The sequence below is a fragment of the Thalia democratica genome, chromosome 9, assembly GCF_965202585.1.
Source record: "Thalia democratica chromosome 9, ktThaDemo2.hap1.1, whole genome shotgun sequence".
In the NCBI taxonomy this organism is placed as follows: Eukaryota; Metazoa; Chordata; class Thaliacea; order Salpida; family Salpidae; genus Thalia; species Thalia democratica.
In genome coordinates, this window is record NC_139173.1 from 32,305,708 (window position 1) to 32,324,995 (window position 19,288).

The 19,288-nt window shown below is 26.9% G+C and overlaps 1 protein-coding gene across 1 annotated transcript; it reads left to right on the top strand.

The window, feature by feature from the left end:
* Positions 1 to 5,879: 5,879 nt before the first annotated feature.
* On the top strand, positions 5,880 to 13,985 carry LOC145845211 (leukotriene A-4 hydrolase-like). The gene is made up of 11 exons (XM_082952635.1): positions 5,880 to 5,989; positions 6,764 to 6,953; positions 7,353 to 7,574; positions 8,126 to 8,361; positions 9,051 to 9,162; positions 9,848 to 9,992; positions 11,322 to 11,425; positions 11,861 to 11,986; positions 12,333 to 12,425; positions 12,738 to 12,928; positions 13,862 to 13,985. The coding sequence occupies exons 1-11, from the start codon at positions 5,892 to 5,894 to the stop codon at positions 13,983 to 13,985; spliced, it is 1,641 nt and encodes a 546-aa protein (XP_082808761.1). The 5' UTR covers positions 5,880 to 5,891.
* The last annotated feature ends 5,303 nt before the right edge of the window (positions 13,986 to 19,288 follow it).

Sequence of the window (19,288 nt, forward strand, 5' to 3'; positions counted from 1 at the left end):
AACAAAGCCATTTACTCATTGACAACAAATTTAAAGCTGAAGTAACTTTCCATTTTAAATAATTTGTATCACTTGTATCAGTGTTTGCAAAGCCTAGACATTTTTCAGCAATTAAAGTTGGTATTGGTGCAACTAATCACGTCCTGTTTCACAAAATAACTTATATTATTGTTTTGATTTACATTTATTTAAAAAAAGAAACTTTTCATAGTTGCATTGCTTTTTAACAAGAGCTTAACTTGTTGAAGTCTTATTTTAAGTAGAACTAAACACAAAAATTGTCAACTTTTCTAAAAAAATTATATGTCAGGTTTTCATACATAAAACTCCAGATCTATTAAACTATTATCTCCAGAACAACAAAAAAGTGCTCTAAACAGGGTTGCCAAATACTCAGGGAACTCGGGGAATTTAGGGAAACTCAGGGAGTTTTCAAGTTATAGAAAATCTTAGGGAAACTCAGGGAGTTTTCAAGTTATAGAAAATCTTAGGGAAACTCAGGGAGTCTTCAAGTTAAAGAAAATCTCAGGGAAACTCAGGGCAGTATTGGTTTTTTCTAAAAATTTCAGGGTAATTTTTTCTAGATCTAGAATGAGATTTAGTTAATCCTGTCTCAATATATTATTGAAAAAATTTAATTTTTGTTTGCCTGTATAGAAATTTTATAGCCTTGAGGCTAGTTCTTGAATATTTTAGAATTAACATTGTAATTTTTTAACAAATAATAACATTTTTAAGGATTTGAAAAAAACTCAGGGAATTTTAAGGTCACTCAAGGAAATTTTTTGACTCAAAGAGTGGCAACCCTGTCTAAAACTTTAATTGAAGGACCTGGTGTACAAAAATCTGTTAGTTATTGTGTCATTCACCATGGATACAGTTTAATTTCTTTTTGGTGACAAATCCATCATCTCACTATCATTATAACTTCCCCAAGTTTGATTTATATCCTATCTGTAAACTAATACTAATTTTTTTCACAATATATTCAGTTTTTTATTAGAATTATATTTCCTTTGGTTCAGGTCTCCAGGCTGTATGTTGTAACAATTATGAACTTAGTTTTAAATCTTCTATCAAGAGGTTAGTGGAGTGCATAAAATTTAAAAATTTAACAAAATTAATGAACTCGAAATAAAATAAGATGATCACTTGAATGTTTTTGTGTAAAAAACCCAAACCTTTGAATTTGGCACATGATTGGACTGTTAATGTGTTTTTTTTTCTGTTGCAGATACTTGCTTAGGGATTTAAGATTCATGATTTTCCCACACTTTCTGGTTTTTAGTGTTGAAAATTTTAACCTTAAGTTTAATTTTCTACAAAAAAAAGATGGTTTGAGTATTCAAAAACCTGGAAGAGTTTTATAAAAAACCAGTGGCCACCCTTTCTACTTCATAAATCAAAACACCTTTAACTAACTTAAGCTAGCTTTTTTGCATTAAAGATCGACAGTTTGGTGAAGTAAAATAAAAGTGTTACAAATTACTTTGTAATACTTACTTAGTAAACCTTGTAAAATGTTTTAAGTTGTTTTTTTTCTACATTTTATCAGAAACTTTAATTAAAAAATATTTGTTAATGAAACTCTTGTTTAGCAGAAAGTATAAACAGAATTGTAGCTAAGAGAGCTTTGAGTTACAGCTTAAAATGTAAAATTCATTTAGGATTTTAAAGAATCTTAATACAATATAAGTATGTTTATGTTTTATAAATAAATTGTTTTGATGAATTATAATTCTTATTTCATGAGTGTGTGGGTTTAAAACTTATTAATTAAACTATTTAAACTTGAATAATTTTTAAAGTTTTACTTTTTCTCCTCATTCTTTTAAACATTTTTATAAGCTCATACTGACTCCAGCTAGTTTGGTGTAACTAAGACTAGTTATTAGTCATTCAGGTGTATTGGTGCCTCAAAATAGGCAAACCTGTATTATGCTGGGAACTGACTAAACTGAAAAACTCTGGAGAAAGTTTTTATAAAACATAATTCAAGACACCTTGAATATAAAAAAAAAATCTTGGTTAAATTATGCATGACCAAACAGTTTTAAGGTCATTTTAAATACTAAATCTTGTTATTTTTTATGCAGATTTCAGGTTATATTGGATATTTTAGAGATCTTTTGCTAAGCTAAATGGTTTTTTCTTAAACTTATATTTTACTCTAGATATTAAGTCATTTTTTGTTTAAATGCTTTAAGAATTAAAGTTTAATTGTTAGTATTTTATTTTTTATTTTGGTATTACTACATAAGTTTGAAAAAAGTTTATATTGACTATTTTGCTTCAAATAGTGTCAACTGTGATGAATAACAATAAAAAACAATAGAAAATTCCTAAATATTATAAAATTGTTTTTGTTATACATTAATTGGATCTAGTTACAAATTTTAATCAAAAATATTTAAGTAATGAAACTGTAATTTAGCAGATAGTATTTAACAGTTGTAGCTAAAAGATCTTTGGGTAACAACTTAGGATGCAAATCTTATTTAGACTTAAAAAAGTTTATACAAATCAAATATAATTCTATTAAATAATTTATTTTTTTGATGAAGTTTAATACTAATGCTGTTCAAGCTTAAATAGTAGTATTTTTCAGTTTTTTGCTTTTACATATTGTTTTTCAATTTTATCAAAAAACTCGGACTAGTTTGGTGTAGCTCAGGTTGGCTTCGGCTTGAAAAAAGGTTCTTTGATGAAGTACAAAAAAGCACTAAAATGTCACAAAATTTTCATGGTTATTCATTTATTAAGCATAGTTAGAAACTTTATTCAGAAATATACAGGAGATGAAACTGTAATTTAGCAGTAAGCCTTTAATAAAATCAGTTGTAGGAAAGAGACCTACAACAGATTAAAATGTAAAACTCTTCTAGGGTATTTAAAAAAATATAGATCAAGTACAGTTCTAGTTTATAGATTTTTTTATTGAACTTTAATGTTCATCTTATGAATACGTATGTATGTATGACTAGATGGGGGACGGATCAGATATGCACTAAGGATAGTTTGGTACAAAGACACTTTTTCATAAAGGGAAACTCTTGCATGAGGACACTTTTGCACAAATAAATTTTTGCACTAGTGATAACACTGTACAATAGTAAAAAAGAAAAACTGAAAGTTAATAAGAAAATAATCAAATACAGACTAAAGTAAAGGTTAGGGCTAACAGTGACAACAAAACAATAAAAAAAAATTATTATTAATAAGAAAAGTAAAAAACCTGCCAAGGGTAAGTTTAAGGGTAACAAAGAAAGTCCAAAAATAAAAATAAAAGATATTAATTAATAAGAGAAAACAGTTACCAACTAGAGTAAGGGTTAGCGGTAACAGTGATAAATTAATGTATGTTATATTAAAAAAAAGTTTCAACCTGTGCAAAAATGTCCCTTTTAACTTTTTTGACTCGCTTTGATCAGTTTAATTAACATAACTTATTTTTAATTACTGCAATTATTAAGAAATTTTTATACTAAAATACTGCTTTGCTGCAAAAAAACTTTTTTACCATAAAGAGTGCATACCCATTTTTTCTTTAAAAATTTTTTTTTTTGAGTTAATTTAAATAATGATACTTGCAAAAAAAAACTATTAATTGATAACACTTTTGAATTTTTATTGATCTTAAGTTTATTTTTTATTGTTTTAAATGAAACTGCTCAAAAATAATTATAAATTAAATGGTGTGAGGCTTGATGACCAAAAGGTCTTTCTCCACACCAATCCATTGACCATAGTTGTGAGCGTTCACATTTTCTTTCTTTCTTTTATCCCTTTCCCCCTGTTTCATGGTAAAAAAAATAACTACAACCAAGTTTAAGTCAAAAAATCTTATTGACATAACTAGCTATACTTTTCATGTTTTCCAGTTATATTTTTTGCTTTACATTTCTTAAAAAATTTAAAGAATAAAGATTTTTTGAAAATAGTGTGTGGAGTATAAGTTGTATTTGTGTACTTATAAATAACTTAAAATTTTTGAAATCAATCAGACTGGTTTTTGGTCACTAAGGCTGGCTTTTTTCGTCTCTATGAGTGGCAACACCGTTAAGAGTAAATGATAAGATGATTTTAATATTAGTAAGTTAGAGTAGTTATTGCTTTTCAGTTTTATATTTTGTTGAACATCTAACGTTTTAATAGTTTTATAACTGTAGTTAAAATAGAATAAAATCATATGATAATCTTTTTAATTTTATACTTGACTCAATAAAAGACTTTTGTAAGCTTTTTAATAGCTATTTGTTTCTATTTTTAGTGTTAGCAAGGTAGACCATTCGTTTTATTGGCTATAAAACTTTTTTATTACTGAACTAAAAATGTGTTTTTTAATATTTTTTGTATTTATATTGCTATTTGATGTTTTTATAAGTAAATGAGTAATATAAAGTTGATTTTTGATTAAGTTCAAAACTTTCACATTACTTAAAATTTAATTAAACTTTAAAAAGCCTGAATATATTTCTACAAAAAAAAAAGCAAAATTGATGTTGATCACATAAGTTTATCACATAAGTATATAATTTAATTATAATACATTATATAATTTAATATAATTTAATGTTATTTAATTTAATTTTAGAATGTATTTAATTTGAATCAAATAAATGTATTTGATTCAAAGTAAATACATTCTAAAATTAAATTAAATAACGTTAAATTATATTAAATTGATATAAATAATTTAAAAGGTAAGCATTCATTTTAAAACTTAAATCAAGTTTAACAGCAGTGGTTGAAAGTTTTTTCATGTAGTAATTGTATATTCATGTTAAAATATCAGAATTTTATAAACTACTTATTAAATAAATTTATTGATACATAAGTTATTATAAAAATATTTTTCATGCTTTTGTACATTACTTTTTTTACTTTATATTAGTTTTGCTTTCTCTTGATATCATCTAATTTAAACTATACATTTTTAAAGCCTTTTTAAAGTACTAATAATATACTATAAATGGACTATTGTGTTTTGGCTTGTACTTAAGTCATATAACTGTGAACACTTAAATTAGTTTTACCCAAGTATCATCTAATTAATCTAAGTTTTAGTTATTAAATAAAGCTGATTTTTGCTTGTTTTAAAGTCATGTAAATGTGCACTTAAGTTTCATAAATTTTCTACTCTATTATATGATATAATCTATAAGTTTCTGAAACAGGTTTTAAGCTAGGTATTAAAAATATAAACATGGACCCATGCTCATACTCATATTGCGATGTGTTTTCAACAAACCATGTTGACATCGACTGGACAATTGACTTCAATGAGACAAAACTTGTTGGTAAAATCAACATGCACTTTGAAGTATTAAAAAATGATGCAAAAGAATTGGTTAGTTTCACTTGAATTATTTGAAAATAATAATCTCAAAAATAGATTTGTAATTGGTAACTCTTAAAACCGTATTTAAATTAAATTTTGGTTAAAACCCCGCCTAACCTATAGTGTAGTAAATTAAAAAAGTATTTTAGATTATATTAGTATTAAAGCTTACTTAAATTTTTTTAGATAAACTGATATGCTATAAATCTTGCTTTTTTAAAATAATAGTTTTACTATTATGTTTGGTTTAATATTTTACTATAGTTTATATGTCCTGGACAAGACATTAAAAGGTATCCAAGTGGTGTGCGACTCCATAACCGAAAGGTTTTTTTTGTGTACCAGGTCTTAGGACCAAACATTTTGAGAGCTTTTATTTGTTGTTCAATATACAATACTAAAACTACTAAAACAAAAAAACTAATAACACAAAAAGCAAAACTGCACCATAAAAGGTAGAATTAGGACTTTTCTTGAATCACGTAATAGAGTTACTATTTCTATCTTCGATTTTCAGGTTTTGGACAGTCGCGACTTGAAAGTTTCAAAGATGGTTTGCGAAGGAAAGCAACTTGAGTATACAGTTGGTGATAAGCATGAAGCTTTCGGCTCGAAACTTATCATTCAATTGCCCAAGACTTATAACAAGTTAGATGTAGAAATTTTTGTTTTTAATAACTAAACTGGCTGATGTTTGCTTTAGATTAAATCTATATTAGTTTTAACTATCAACAAAAATGTAACAGCTACCAGTAAATAAATTATCACTAAGTGTTATTTATTAGGTTTTATATGTTTTTAATATTTCATTTTTGTTGAAAGTTTAAAACAAAGTCATTTTTTGACTTCAATTTTTATTATCTGAATTAGATTTTACAAGATTTTTAATGCATATGAGTTAAAATAGCTTTATAAACTTTAAAAAAAAAAGTTAAATTTCCAAATAAAGTTATTAAACTCATATAAAGCGCAATTTTTAAAAGTAAGCTTAGTTGTACTTGAAAAAAAATTATACTTGAAAACTCAATATTAAAATATTTTACAAAGCTTTAGTATTTTATGTCGTAACTTTAGTTTAATCACTTTAATTTACCTTATAATCATAAAATCAATTATCAAAATGTATTAAAACTTTTTTATATAGCACACTTAAACACTCTAACTAACGGAAGATTTGAGTGATTAACTTAAATATGTATATTTTATAAGTATGATATGTATATTTAAAAGTCTTAAACTTTTAACACTGTAAACATAAATGATAAGATTTATGCCAAAATGTTCTACAAAACGTCTAACAACGGTTCCTTTTTTGTGTCTTGACTTTAGTAAATATCATTGTGTAATCATATTATGAGTAACTTAGATTTAAGTGTCACTATGATAACTTCATGTAGTAACTTACTAATAAATTCAACACAGATCCGACAAGTTCAATGTGGAAATTTTCTACGAAACATCATCCAACGCCTCCGCCCTTCAGTGGCTGAAACGCGAGCAAACGCTGGGCAAGGAGCAACCGTACATGTTCTCGCAGTGTCAGGCCATCCACGCCAGATCGGTGATACCGTGCCAGGACAGCCCCGGTGACAAGTTCACGTACAAGGCCAATGTTAGTTAAATAATTTAAATATTAGTTTTGATACTTTGTTGTTCTACTGTATTGTGTCTTTAAAGAACATTGGTGGTAATTTCATTTTAGTTATTAGTTGTTTTAACTTAGTTTTTGTTTTCATACTTTCGCTTTCTATTCTATACTTTAAGTTTATATTTATTATATTTTAGTATTTCATAAATATTCAGTGTTTGCAGCTTCTTAGACTCTCAAAGTTTTACTCAAGAAATAATTACAAAGAGCTCATAGTTTCGATAAACTATTTGCACTTTTACATGTTTAAAATAAAGGTAAACAAATAATAAACCATTGTAACAAAGTCACTTAAACTTCATGTATAACAGACAACATACAAAGAAAACTCTTACTTGATAATTACAAACAAACATTCAACAGGTCACAGTAGCAAACCCGCTCGTGGTACTCATGTCCGCCAACGACGCGGGTAATACCCAAAACGGAAACACCACAACCTACCACTTCGAGCAGCAGACAGCCATTCCCTCCTACTTATTGGCTGTTGCTTGCGGGCTGCTTCAGAGCAAGAAGATCGGACCCAGGACTCAGGTGTGGTCCGAGAAGGGATACATTGAGAGGGCTGCGTATGAGTTTGCTGAGGTTAGTATTTTTTGTATAATATATATTGTTTATTTTTTTTTAGTGAAAGAGCTTCCTGAGGATTTTTTTTTGTAATGCTGAGAACATTAATGCTGAGAACGTACTGTTGAGATAAAGCTGTCTTGCATATTTTTATAAAATTTTATGCGTATGAGTTTGCTGAAGTAAATGTTTTTTGGTTTATGTTTTATATTTTTTATAATAATTGTGTGTATTTTACGCTAAGAGGACAGCTTACTGAGGTTCTTAGTTTGTATTAATGTAAAGTGTTGTTATGTGTTTGTTAAGATGAAGCTATCTTTATAATGAATTATAATTTTTTAAATGATGTAACTAGTAAAAATTGTATTTTTTTATGAGTAAGATAATTTTAATAATAGCTATTTTTTTACAGATTAAATAAACTGTTAATGAATATGTTACTAAAAATAAATCGTTTTTATACCACATAAATAAAACATTTAAAAGACTAATTTTAAATCAGTTTGTTTCAGTGATAACATTTATAAGATCTTATCATTATAATAGCTAACCATAAAAAATTCCCCTAGACAGAGAAGATGCTGCAAGCCGCGGAGAAGATAGCCGGTCCTTACGTGTGGGGAAAGTACGACTTGCTGGTACTTCCCCCCACTTTCCCCTACGGGGGCATGGAAAACCCCAATTTAACTTTCGTCACCCCGACACTGTTGGCAGGTGACAGGAGCTTGGCCAACGTGGTCGCCCACGAGATCGCTCACAGCTGGACTGGAAACCTGGTCACCAACAGGACCTGGGAGCATTTCTGGTTGGTTTCTTGTTTTAGGGGAATTTTGTCGTGCTATACACGTTTGCCACTTTACTTGGAAATACCTGGAATTTAATAGTTTAGGTAAAAAACCTGGAATTTCCGAAATTTTGAAAAAAATGGAATTTTTAAAAGTTTCAACATGCTCAGTAAAAAAATTCTATTTGACATAAAAATCCATCAAATAGATAAAAATTTGGTCATCATCAATTTTTTTTTATTAAAAAACACATTTAAAGTAGCTTTACAGTATCTTACCAATGTTTTTATACAATTTAAAACACAGTTTCTTAAACTTAACTTTAAACTAAAAACAGACCCAAAAATGTGTACTTTTTAAAACCTGGAGGAAATTTTGAAAAAACAAGTGGCAACCCTGTCTATAGGTGTGGTTCAGGCTCGGTAAATTTATTTAATTTAATTTAAATGCTACTGCTGTGAGTTGTTTAGCTTTTTTAACACTGCTTTTTACCAAGTCCGGTCTGGTTAACAGTTATAACAGATGTTTAAATAGCAGTTGTGTACATAAAAATATTAAGAAAATACTGACTTTGTAATTAAAAATTTAAAACATTTGCAGCAAAACTTATTTGATTAATTGTTTGTGATAAAATACTGTTTATACTTAAATAAAGCTTATTTTCGATCAGGGGTGTTGTGATTATATTGAAAATTATATATTACTTTAGGTTGAACGAAGGTCACACCGTCTTCTTGGAGAGGAAAATTTTGAAGGAGTTTTACGGCGAAGAGACCAGAGCTTTGTCCAATCTCGGAGGACAAAAGTCTCTCAAAGATTCGGTAAATAATTTAAAGTAGTTAAAGTTTTAAAATAAATAGCTATTAGAAAAGTATTAAGTATTTTCAAGTTGAAACTAATAAATGAAAATATTTTAGTAGACATTTGTTTCTATTTTAGCTGAAAATATGTCATATGCAGTGTTTCATTAATGCTTTACATTTAAAATTACCTAAAGTTTGTATGAATTTACTCAAGTAATTTGCTTTAAGTATGATTAGATATTAAACAAAATATCCAATATTTATTTTAACAGTTTATTACTAACAAAACAACGTTTCACTCCTATACTTGCATATAGGAGATCCTCAGTTGTTGTAAATAGGTCTGAAAAAATTTTTTTGAACAAAATAAATGGAAGTAAAACAAAAATTAAAATTAATGGTTTAAAAACAAAAATAAATCTTAAATATACTAAACTTTAAGTTTAAGATTTATTTCTGTTTTTAAACCATTAATTTTTAATTTAAGTCGAGAACTTTAAATTGTTTAATCTAAAACAAGTTACAATATTAAACAAAATATAAAAACACGCGTGGTTTGGTTAATAATTGGACGATTTATAAATATCAAAGTACAACAAATATAAAAAACCAGCATATATAAGATTAAACTCATAAAAACCAGCCAACTTGCCTGGTAGTATCATAATAAATAAAACTAAATGTGAATTTTATTTCAATGTAGGTTGAACTATTCGGACACGAGAACCAACTGACCTGCCTGGTAACCAACCTGAAGGACATCGACCCTGACGACGCCTTCTCAACCGTCCCTTACGAAAAGGGGAGTTCCCTGCTGTGTTACCTCGAACAATTACTCGGTGGACCAGGTACATAGTTAAATTATTTACATATGTTAAATAGAATATTACTTATTTTTACATTGAATTAAGTTTGATAAAGATATAAGTTTTCTTACATAAAGCTTAAGTTTCTTTGCATCATAAACAAGCAGGGTTGCCACTTTAACTGGAAACCTGGAAAAACCTGGAATTTGACAATTTAGGCTAAAATAACCTGGAAATACCTGGAATTTTGATCAAAAAACCTGGAATTTTTAATAATTTTAACATTTTCAGTTGTAAAATTTGATTTGACACAAAAAATCTCTCTTATAATTAAGATTTTTGTCATCATCAAATTTTTTTTATTAAAAAACACATTTAAAGTAACTTTACAGTATCTTATCAATATTTTTATACTATTTAAAACACAGTTTCTTAAATAGAAATTAACTTAAAACTAAAAATAGGCCCAAAAATGAGTACTTTTAAAAACTTGGAAGAAATTTGAAAAACCTTGAAAAAAATTTGAAAAAACGAGTGGCAACCCTGAAATAAAAGAAAATAATTTGAAATTGAGACATATTTTAAAAGTTTAAGACCAATTAAAACTCATAAAACTTATTTTTAGTTTTGTTTTTAATGTTTTATTGAGAGGTTAACGTGTAGATTTGGTGAGCAGCCAATTATTTTATATTTTTATAACAAAAAGTTTTTTTTTGAACATGAGAAAAGTTTAATTGGTCTTTTGTTTAAAATGTACTAGTTTACTTAAAATGCAATAAACATTTATAACCTTAAAAAAGTTTTTTTCAAACTTAAAACTTGGATATTATAATTAAGTTTTTTTTGGACGTTTAATTTAGCGAACAAAATCTTAAAATTAATTTTTGAGTTATATAAAACTAGTTTATTTACATGTTTTTTCTAAAGGTACAGTTATTTAGAAGCTTATTTTTGTCCATTTAATACCACAAAAACTTTTGAAATTGTGGTGAAGATACAAGTACTTTAATCTATTATAAACTGTTAACTTTTTATTTTCAATTTAAAAAATTGTACAATTTTTTTTTACTTAACAGTGTAATGTATTTTTAAATTTTTTAAATTTTAAGACTTATAAATTTTTAGTTTAAAAATAACTAACGATAAGGATACTATTTTGTATTAAGTGCACAAAAACACGGTGCTTCCTGCTAAATTTAGTAAAAATTAATTATTTATTGCGTTGAAAGCAAATATTTATTTAACTTTCCATGCATAAACAAAAATATAAACTTGAAGTTTTAATGCAAAGCGTACTTTGCTCGCTTATTTCGTAATAACTAACAACTGTGTTTTTGCTACTGGAAACCTAACATTTTTTATTTAAAACAGAGAAATTCAACCCATTTTTGAAGGCTTATGTGAAGAGGTTTGCCTACAAAGCGCTTGATTCGTATGAATGGAAAGATTTCGTGTATGAGTTCTTTGCTGAAAAAGTTTGCTTAAAATTTGTTTATTGCTTGCTTTTGTTTCAGTACAAGTTTTTAAACACAATTTCGTTTTTAGTTAACTGAGTTCACTAAAGTAAGTATCAACATTTATTTTCTAGTCTTAAATAAATGTTGTATCAAGTTATTACAAATTTAATAAAAATATGGAAACTATTTTGAAAAATATGTAGTCTGAGAGTTAGTATAAGACAAGCGTGTTTTAGAGTAATTACTTGAAGTTACCTCTTATTTAATACAGTGTAGAAAACTCTACTTTTTCTACCTTGAAATGATTTTTTATTCTAATGCTAATTAAATTTAAAGTAAATATAAACAGAAAGACTTATAAGGTCAAACTGTGAATATTATATATGAAAACAAATACAAAGAGAAATTAAATCCATTAGAGTATATTTTATTGAACACAACAAATACCAACAGAAAGAAACACTTGACACAGTTGACTGGGAAAGTTGGTTGCACAAACCAGGTATGTTGCCGGTACAACTGACATTTGATGACACTTTGTTGAAACAATCAAAACAACTTGCTGTACAGTGGGCTAATGTTGGTTGTGATATATTAATTAATTTTTAGTATTTATTTACTTTGTATAAACAATCAAAAATACTTGCTAAACAATGGACTAGTATGTTTATTTTATTACTAGTGTTTGTACATTTTTACTTTATGTATTTTAGTTGTGATAAACTTGTTATTATTTTTTTTTTATAAACTGTTGCCTGTGTCTCACAGAGTAACTCAGATATTTAAGTAATGCAATGTGTTTGTTAAAAAGATCTTATTTATGCCACTACCTCAGAGTAGCTCAAGTTTTAATTATACATTGTTAGTAATGCTTCTATACAAACATTTAGATAAAAGTTTCAAAATAATGATAACAATTTTGCAGGCTGAAGATTTCGGCAAGTTCAAGGAAAGTGACTTGACTTCGATGACAACAAAACAAAAAATTGAATTTCTCGCCGAGTTAATCAATAATGAGGTATGTTGTTAAATTAAGACATATGATTTTTCACATTTATAAACGAAATCTATTTATTAAAAAAAAAGATTAATGAAGTTCAAGCTCAGCAAAAGTCAGTAATTCTTTAAATTTTTTCAGGCACCTTTTTGTTTTTTATATGTTTCATTTAAACTTGCAGTAAAGATTGCAAAATGCAATTATTTCTTGTTCAGAAATCTAAAACTTTTGATTTTTACAAAAGAGTAATTCCTACCCTCTAACAAGTTTTAATTCCCACCTCTAAAACAACAGCTATATTTAAAACAAAAAATATCAAATCCACCCTAACAGGGCGAGATGGGCATTGAAGCGTACCGGAAATTGGGCGAAACGTACAAACTGCACGCGAGTGAGAACAGCGAGATAAAGTTCAGGTACTTAATGCTGGGCCTCAAGTGCAAATGCAAGGAAGCTGTTGAGCCGGCACTGAAGATGGCTGCTGTTGATCAGGGGAGGATGAAATTCACAAGACCGCTTTTCAGGTTTGATTAATACTTCAATATATTACTATTTTTATTTATTTGTTTGATTTATTCAATGTGATTATTTTTTGATATAGTACAATAAAGTACACAAGAGCTCTTTTCAGGTTTTTTTTTTAATTTTTATTAATGTTTTTTGTAATAATACTTTTAAAGATTGGTGTTGGATAATTGAGTAACCAGGCCTAATTTGAGGTTTGTTCTCCTATTTTAATGAAGCAAAATAACATGAAAATTTTTGCACAGTTCGTTGAAAAAAAGCCGCCCATACTAATATTGATACTGAAATTTGAACAAGTATCCCCAATATTGATACTTAAATTAGGTTTTTTGCAACCTTGCAAATTTAATAATTAGTTTAAAATGCAAATGTAATTTAAAAACTTTGTAACCATAAAACTCGTGTAATATTTTTTTTAGTCAGTATAAAAGGTTTACATAAACTCTCTTTTTGGTTTCAATATTGTTCAACTTTCAATGTGTACTTTTGTTCCATTAATTTTCAACCAAAACTTCTTTATTTTTAATCACCTCACAGGAGTCTAGGCGCATGGTCAGATAGCAGGGGTAGGAAACTATGTTAATTATTTTTATTTTTTCGATCAGAAAAAAAAAACTTTTTTGTTTTTGCAAACATTTCACTTTTAGCTTCTGTGTCATTAGCCTTCTTTTTAACTTGAAACTTTTCTAACACAGGAGCTTAGGCGCATGGCCAGACAGCAGGGGTAGGGCGATTGAAATAACTTTATTTCATTGGTGTCTATTTTAACATAAACTTTAATTATTGTAATCGTTCCACAAGAGTCTAGGTGCACGGAGTTGTAGCAGGGGTAGAACACTGTGTGTGTTTTTTATTTTTGCAAACATTTCACTTTTTTTGAAAGTTTTGTGTCATTAGCCTTCTTTTTTAACTTGAAACTTTTTCTAACACAGGAGTCTGGGCGCATGGTCAGAGAGCAGGGGTAGGGCGATTGAAGTGTTGAAGAACAATCACAAACAGATGCATTCGACCACTGCCACATTGGTGGCTAAAGACCTTAAAATAACCGCTTTCTAAGTGCAATATTTTTAATGAATTTTTATATATCTTTAGCCTTTTTAATAGTTAATTATTTATTTCGTTGTTTTAATTTTTATTGTTTTTAGGATTTTTTAAAAAGCAATGATTTGTTGAATAGATTAATTTTGTGTATCAATCTTTGTTGAATTGTTTTCAAGTTGTGTTTATTAATAACTTGATCACAAACAAATTTGTTTTGTTTTCGACATGTAATTTAGTGATATTATTTAGACAAATCGCTGCTGAAATAAAATAAAACAATTATAAAATTAAATTTAAATGTTTTAGAAAGTCTGTTAAGTTAATTGAAGTAAAAAATAACGAAAAACTTTAAGTTATTCAATATATTCAAGTCAAATTAATGGTTTAAAATAAGGAGATATATTTAGATCTAATCCAGGGTTTCCCAAAGTGGGCCATCACAGATACTCCGGGGGCCACGAGTAGCAAAGAGGGAAGAGGGGGGCCATGAGCAGTAAAGGAGCCACAGGGGGGGGGCATAAGGCCATAACTCGAAACTTACACTAGATATTCTTGAGTTGCAGATGAAGAGCAAAAAAAAAGTCTTTGGTTTTTTTTATTTTAGTTTATGAGTAATCTTGTTGAAGGGGGCCATTTGCAAAAAAGTTTGGGAAACCCTGATCTAATCTAACATTAGCCATTATAAGAAGCTTACTTTAATAGACAATTGTTGAAAACTACTGTTTTTTAAGCTTACTTGTGTACAGTACATTAATCAATTGAAAGCTTGTATTCCATAACATTGGTTTTGTCGTACACAATGAGTCAAAGACACACATAACCCGACACTAAACTACCAGTTTGATTGTGTATTATTTTTAAATATTTGGTTTAAAAAGTTTAACACAGGAACAAATTCAAAAAAAAAATATATCCATATATTTAAAAACACAATTTATTTAAATATTTACAGCTACTCAGCTTCACTTTAGTTACTCGTATATTTTGTCATTTTGATAATAATTTTTATTGCCCAACAACAATTTGAAAATCTGTTTTGCGGTGAAATTTGCGGTAAATTTTTTAATAAATTGTATTTTCAAATATAGTTCTTTTAGGATAAAGAAGTATCTATTAGTTATTTTATTAAATTCAAAAACGTCTTGCATTTGGAAGAACTATGTTAATTTTGAACTTGTTAAAGCTTGTCTTAATTGGTTTTATTAGTAAATTTTCTAAAGCTTTCCGTTTTTCTACTACTAATATTATAGCGTTTTAAACTTAAATATTTGCCATGCATTTATACTAATTAAATAAGAAAATTTTAACTAATTTATAAAATTTACTTCTAAAGTTGTCAAAACCAACCATCGATGGATTTGAAGTTGACTTATCAGTCAACAAATACCTAGCGTGCCCTATAAAACAAACTAATACATACATAATTGAGTTCCAAACTTTTTAATTAATCATTATACTTAGTTTTTCAGGCTACATGATTAATTTAACTGTAAACTTAGTTATAAAATGATGCGCTCTTCTCATATTTTAATAACTTGGTACCACTGCTAAATTTATTACAAAAAACAGTAAAGTAATGAAAACAACTAGTTTCTATACAAATTATGCTGTTTTTAGCAAAATATCTCTTTCTTTTCAAAATCTGTGCACGGTAAATAGCTGGAAAATAAGTTCTGTGCACGTTGGATTATAAAGATAAAAACTTTTGTTTTAAATAATCTTTTTGTGTTACTAGGATCTTAATATACGAATAACGTGTTGAAAACTGTTAATTATTCCATAACCGCTTTTTCTAACCAAAAATTTAGCAAAAATTCATTTAATTAAAAAAAAAATTATCTCACTAAACTTATTGTGCACAGTAGAACAATTTCTACTGTGCACGAATGCACACCGTAGGATTCACTGTTGGCTTAGACTGGGATAGGGAAACGTATATCCCACGAGCTAGCAAATCAAGCCAGCTAAACCAAATTTTGAAACTTACCTTACATTAAGGGTCGGAAAACTGCGGTTTTCTTTTAAACAATGTTTGATGCGGTTAATTAAAGGTATATCTTAGGAAAAACTTAGGAAACTTACACTAGATATTCTGAGGTTTGAAATGAAGAGCAAAAAAAGATGTTTTAAGATTAATCTAGTAATTTTCTCGCACTAAATTGAAACGCTCCAGCCTGTCAAGGACTAATATTTTCACATCTAGCCCACTGACTTAAAACGTTGCAAAACCCTAGCTTAGACCAAATTCATTTCAGCTGGTTATTTAGTTTAAATATTATACTTATATACAGTATAAGTTTTCCGTTACTTTTATTAATATTGTTTTTATTAAAAACTGTACATTTCCTAAAGACTTTGAGGTCCAAAACCACTAACAAACAAAAAAAACTAAAACCTTTTTTATTTAGTAACTTTCTTTTTTTACATAAAAGTTGTTAAAGAATATTTATTCTTAATCTTAAACCAGTCAGTCTTAAAAAAAAAAAAAAATTATTTATACGGTTACAATTTATTTCATTGCTATAATTTGTAGAAAAAAAAGTCAATACTTTTTGCAAAGCGTAAATTTGAAACAAGTTTAACTCTTGATTAAGAAGAAACATAGCAAACTTCAAAAATTCTTAAGTCAAGAAAATTGTAGTTTTTTTCAGGTTTTATAAACCTTATTTAAGAAAAATTTACTTAAATTAGCTGTGTTAGGTCAAAAAATCATATAAAGGTATGTATATATTATCCTATATATTATCCTATATAAAGATAAAAATCAGCAGTTTTTTATAAAGATTAAAATAATTGCTTGTAGATTGTGACTTAAATTCTAGTTAAACGCTAATTTCGTTTTCTTTACTCTTAAGTTTTATTTGTTGTTTTAAGATCACCAAAATCAGTTCCAATGAAAAACTTTGTACTGATTAAACAGAAATAAAAAATTATTTGACGAAGCCAGAAGATAAGTTATTTTTAACTAAAAAAAGATAAGTTTCTACGCCTATTTTTGAGCAAATTAAAAAACTAAGAAACTTATATTTAGATATTGTATTCACATAAGTTAAGATGCTGTTGAAGTAGATTTCTTATAAATTTTAATGTCTTTACTTTTACAAGTAAACAATCAGTAGCAATGTAAGGTATTGTTATACCTTGCAAAAAAAAAAAAGTAAACAGTATTTTTAGGTATTAAGAACAACTATAAGTGGATCAGTACTTAAAAAAAAACAGTTTAGAAAATTCTTAAAATAATAGTTTTTATAAAACAACCAAGTTCTCTATCCTAATACATTACAGCAACAAAATATTAATCAGTTCACCAAATTTATGTACATTAAGTATCTGCTTTTTAAGTTTATATTAAAAACTCTTTAAGTGTGTAGTTACTAACTTTTTTAGTAAAAACTTTTAAGTTGCTAAAAAGACAGTAGTTTTAATAAATTAACATTTTACAGCCTTTTAAAAACTTACTTTTATTTTATACTTCAATAAGTTTTAAAACAAAATTTTAGAAAATTGTTGAAAAAGTCTATTAGTCTTGTATTTTAAAAACACCATTTGCTTTAGTGTGTGTTTCTTTAAAATTTTAATTTGTAGTATTATTTTTTTAGTTTTAAACTTTTGGTGGTAAAAAGAACTTATTATTAAAGTAAATAATAGGTGTCTTGCTCGATGACCGAGAGGCTTTTTTATACACCAGGTTATTTTCAGGGTTCTTTTCTTTACCGTATTCTATTATCATCTTTTTAAACATGTTAACTTGTAAAAAATAAGATATTTCAGTTTATATATTAAAACAACAATAAATTAGTAATTTAGTTCAAAAAGTACAAAAAAAGTTTTAAACATATAATTTAAACATATATGTTGTTGTTTTAAAAGAGCCATATCTAGTTTACAAAAGCTAAAGCTAAAATCAAATTTTGTTTCTTTGATGTATAAAGTTAGTTATGTATCAAAAAACAGAAAAGATTTATTTCTAATTCATGCTTTACAATAACTGATGGTTCAAACTATTAAAAAGTCACACTGAAAGCTAAGCACAAAAATTTAATTAAACGCTTCACATTCAGTAAATAAATATTCAATTTCATGACATGTTTATTAACACATACGTTATTGTGTTTTAACATTTTAAATTTAATACAGTATACTATGAAAGATTTATTATTCTGTACATTATAAAACACTTTTATTGGCAGTTTTACGGCTTTATTAAAACGCTAGTATTTCTCTAAATGTCGCAGCTGTTTTCTCAACTTAACTTTCTGTTTTCACTTTTAGTTTTTGAAATGAGTTCGATCAAGTTTCCAAAAACTTTCTAGACTCTCCAGTACCTAATCGCAAAAAAAAACAAATTTTGGTAGATTTTAGTCTCATAACTTACATAAAACAAAATTTACTTTATTATTGGTATAAAAAAATATTTAAAAAAGAAGCTTTTCTGTATACTAAATTATTTTATCATAAAACCGTACCTTTTAAGCTATTATTTCTTTTTCTTGCTGGCATTGCTAGGGTTAGTTTTAATCGAAACTTTTGCTTTGACTTAACTGGCCATTTCACAATAAAACTTTTCTTAAAATTAAATTTCAGTGTTTAGTAAAATTGAAAACAAGTTAGGTTAAAAGTAATAGTATTATTATTATCTAAAATAAAGCGAGAAAATTTTAAAAAACAAAATTTTAACTAATAAACAAAATAACTAGAATAGTGCTGGAAATAAAAAAAAACAATTAGAAAGTACTTTACTTCGACAATTAGAAATGTTTTTATTTAACGGCATTTCGATTAGCTTTTATTGTACACTTTTAATACATATTTTAAACTAAATTATATCTTCACTAAAATCGAAGAAAATATTGAAATATCTTTTATAAAGGCTTTTTTTTAGTTTTTTTAGCTTCAAAACAAAGTGCAAAAAGATAACTTTTAAAACGAACAAATTTAATTAAAAAACACTGATTTTTATAAAACAAACTTTTAATATATTTGAAATAAGTTGCTGTTTTGAGCTTCTTTTAAATTTTCGTAAAACTTTTCTTGAAACTACAGCTATCATTTTCAACTTGCCATCCACAGCGTATTTTGCAGCCTATAAAAATATTGTTATCAGTATTTACGTAACAATTAGTTTTGCATTGCTTTTTAAATAACAATTATTTTTGAAGTTTTCTAAAAAGTCGTTTTTATTTCATTTTACTATTAAAGCCGTTAATTTGCTATTGGATTCTAAATTTATTACTATAATTTTTTTTTGTACAGTATATGTTTTAAGATTGATATATTGAAAACGTAATGAATATTTTCACGCTATAAAACACGGTCTA

Coding starts and splice junctions, on each gene's coding strand:
- LOC145845211 (XM_082952635.1), top strand. CDS start 5,892: ATGGTTTGCGAAGGAAAGCAACTTGAGTATACAGTTGGTGATAAGCAT. Junction 11,426..11,860: donor ATGAGTTCTTTGCTGAAAAA/GTTTGCTTAAAA, acceptor AAATACCAACAG/AAAGAAACACTTGACACAGT. Junction 12,426..12,737: donor CCGAGTTAATCAATAATGAG/GTATGTTGTTAA, acceptor CCACCCTAACAG/GGCGAGATGGGCATTGAAGC.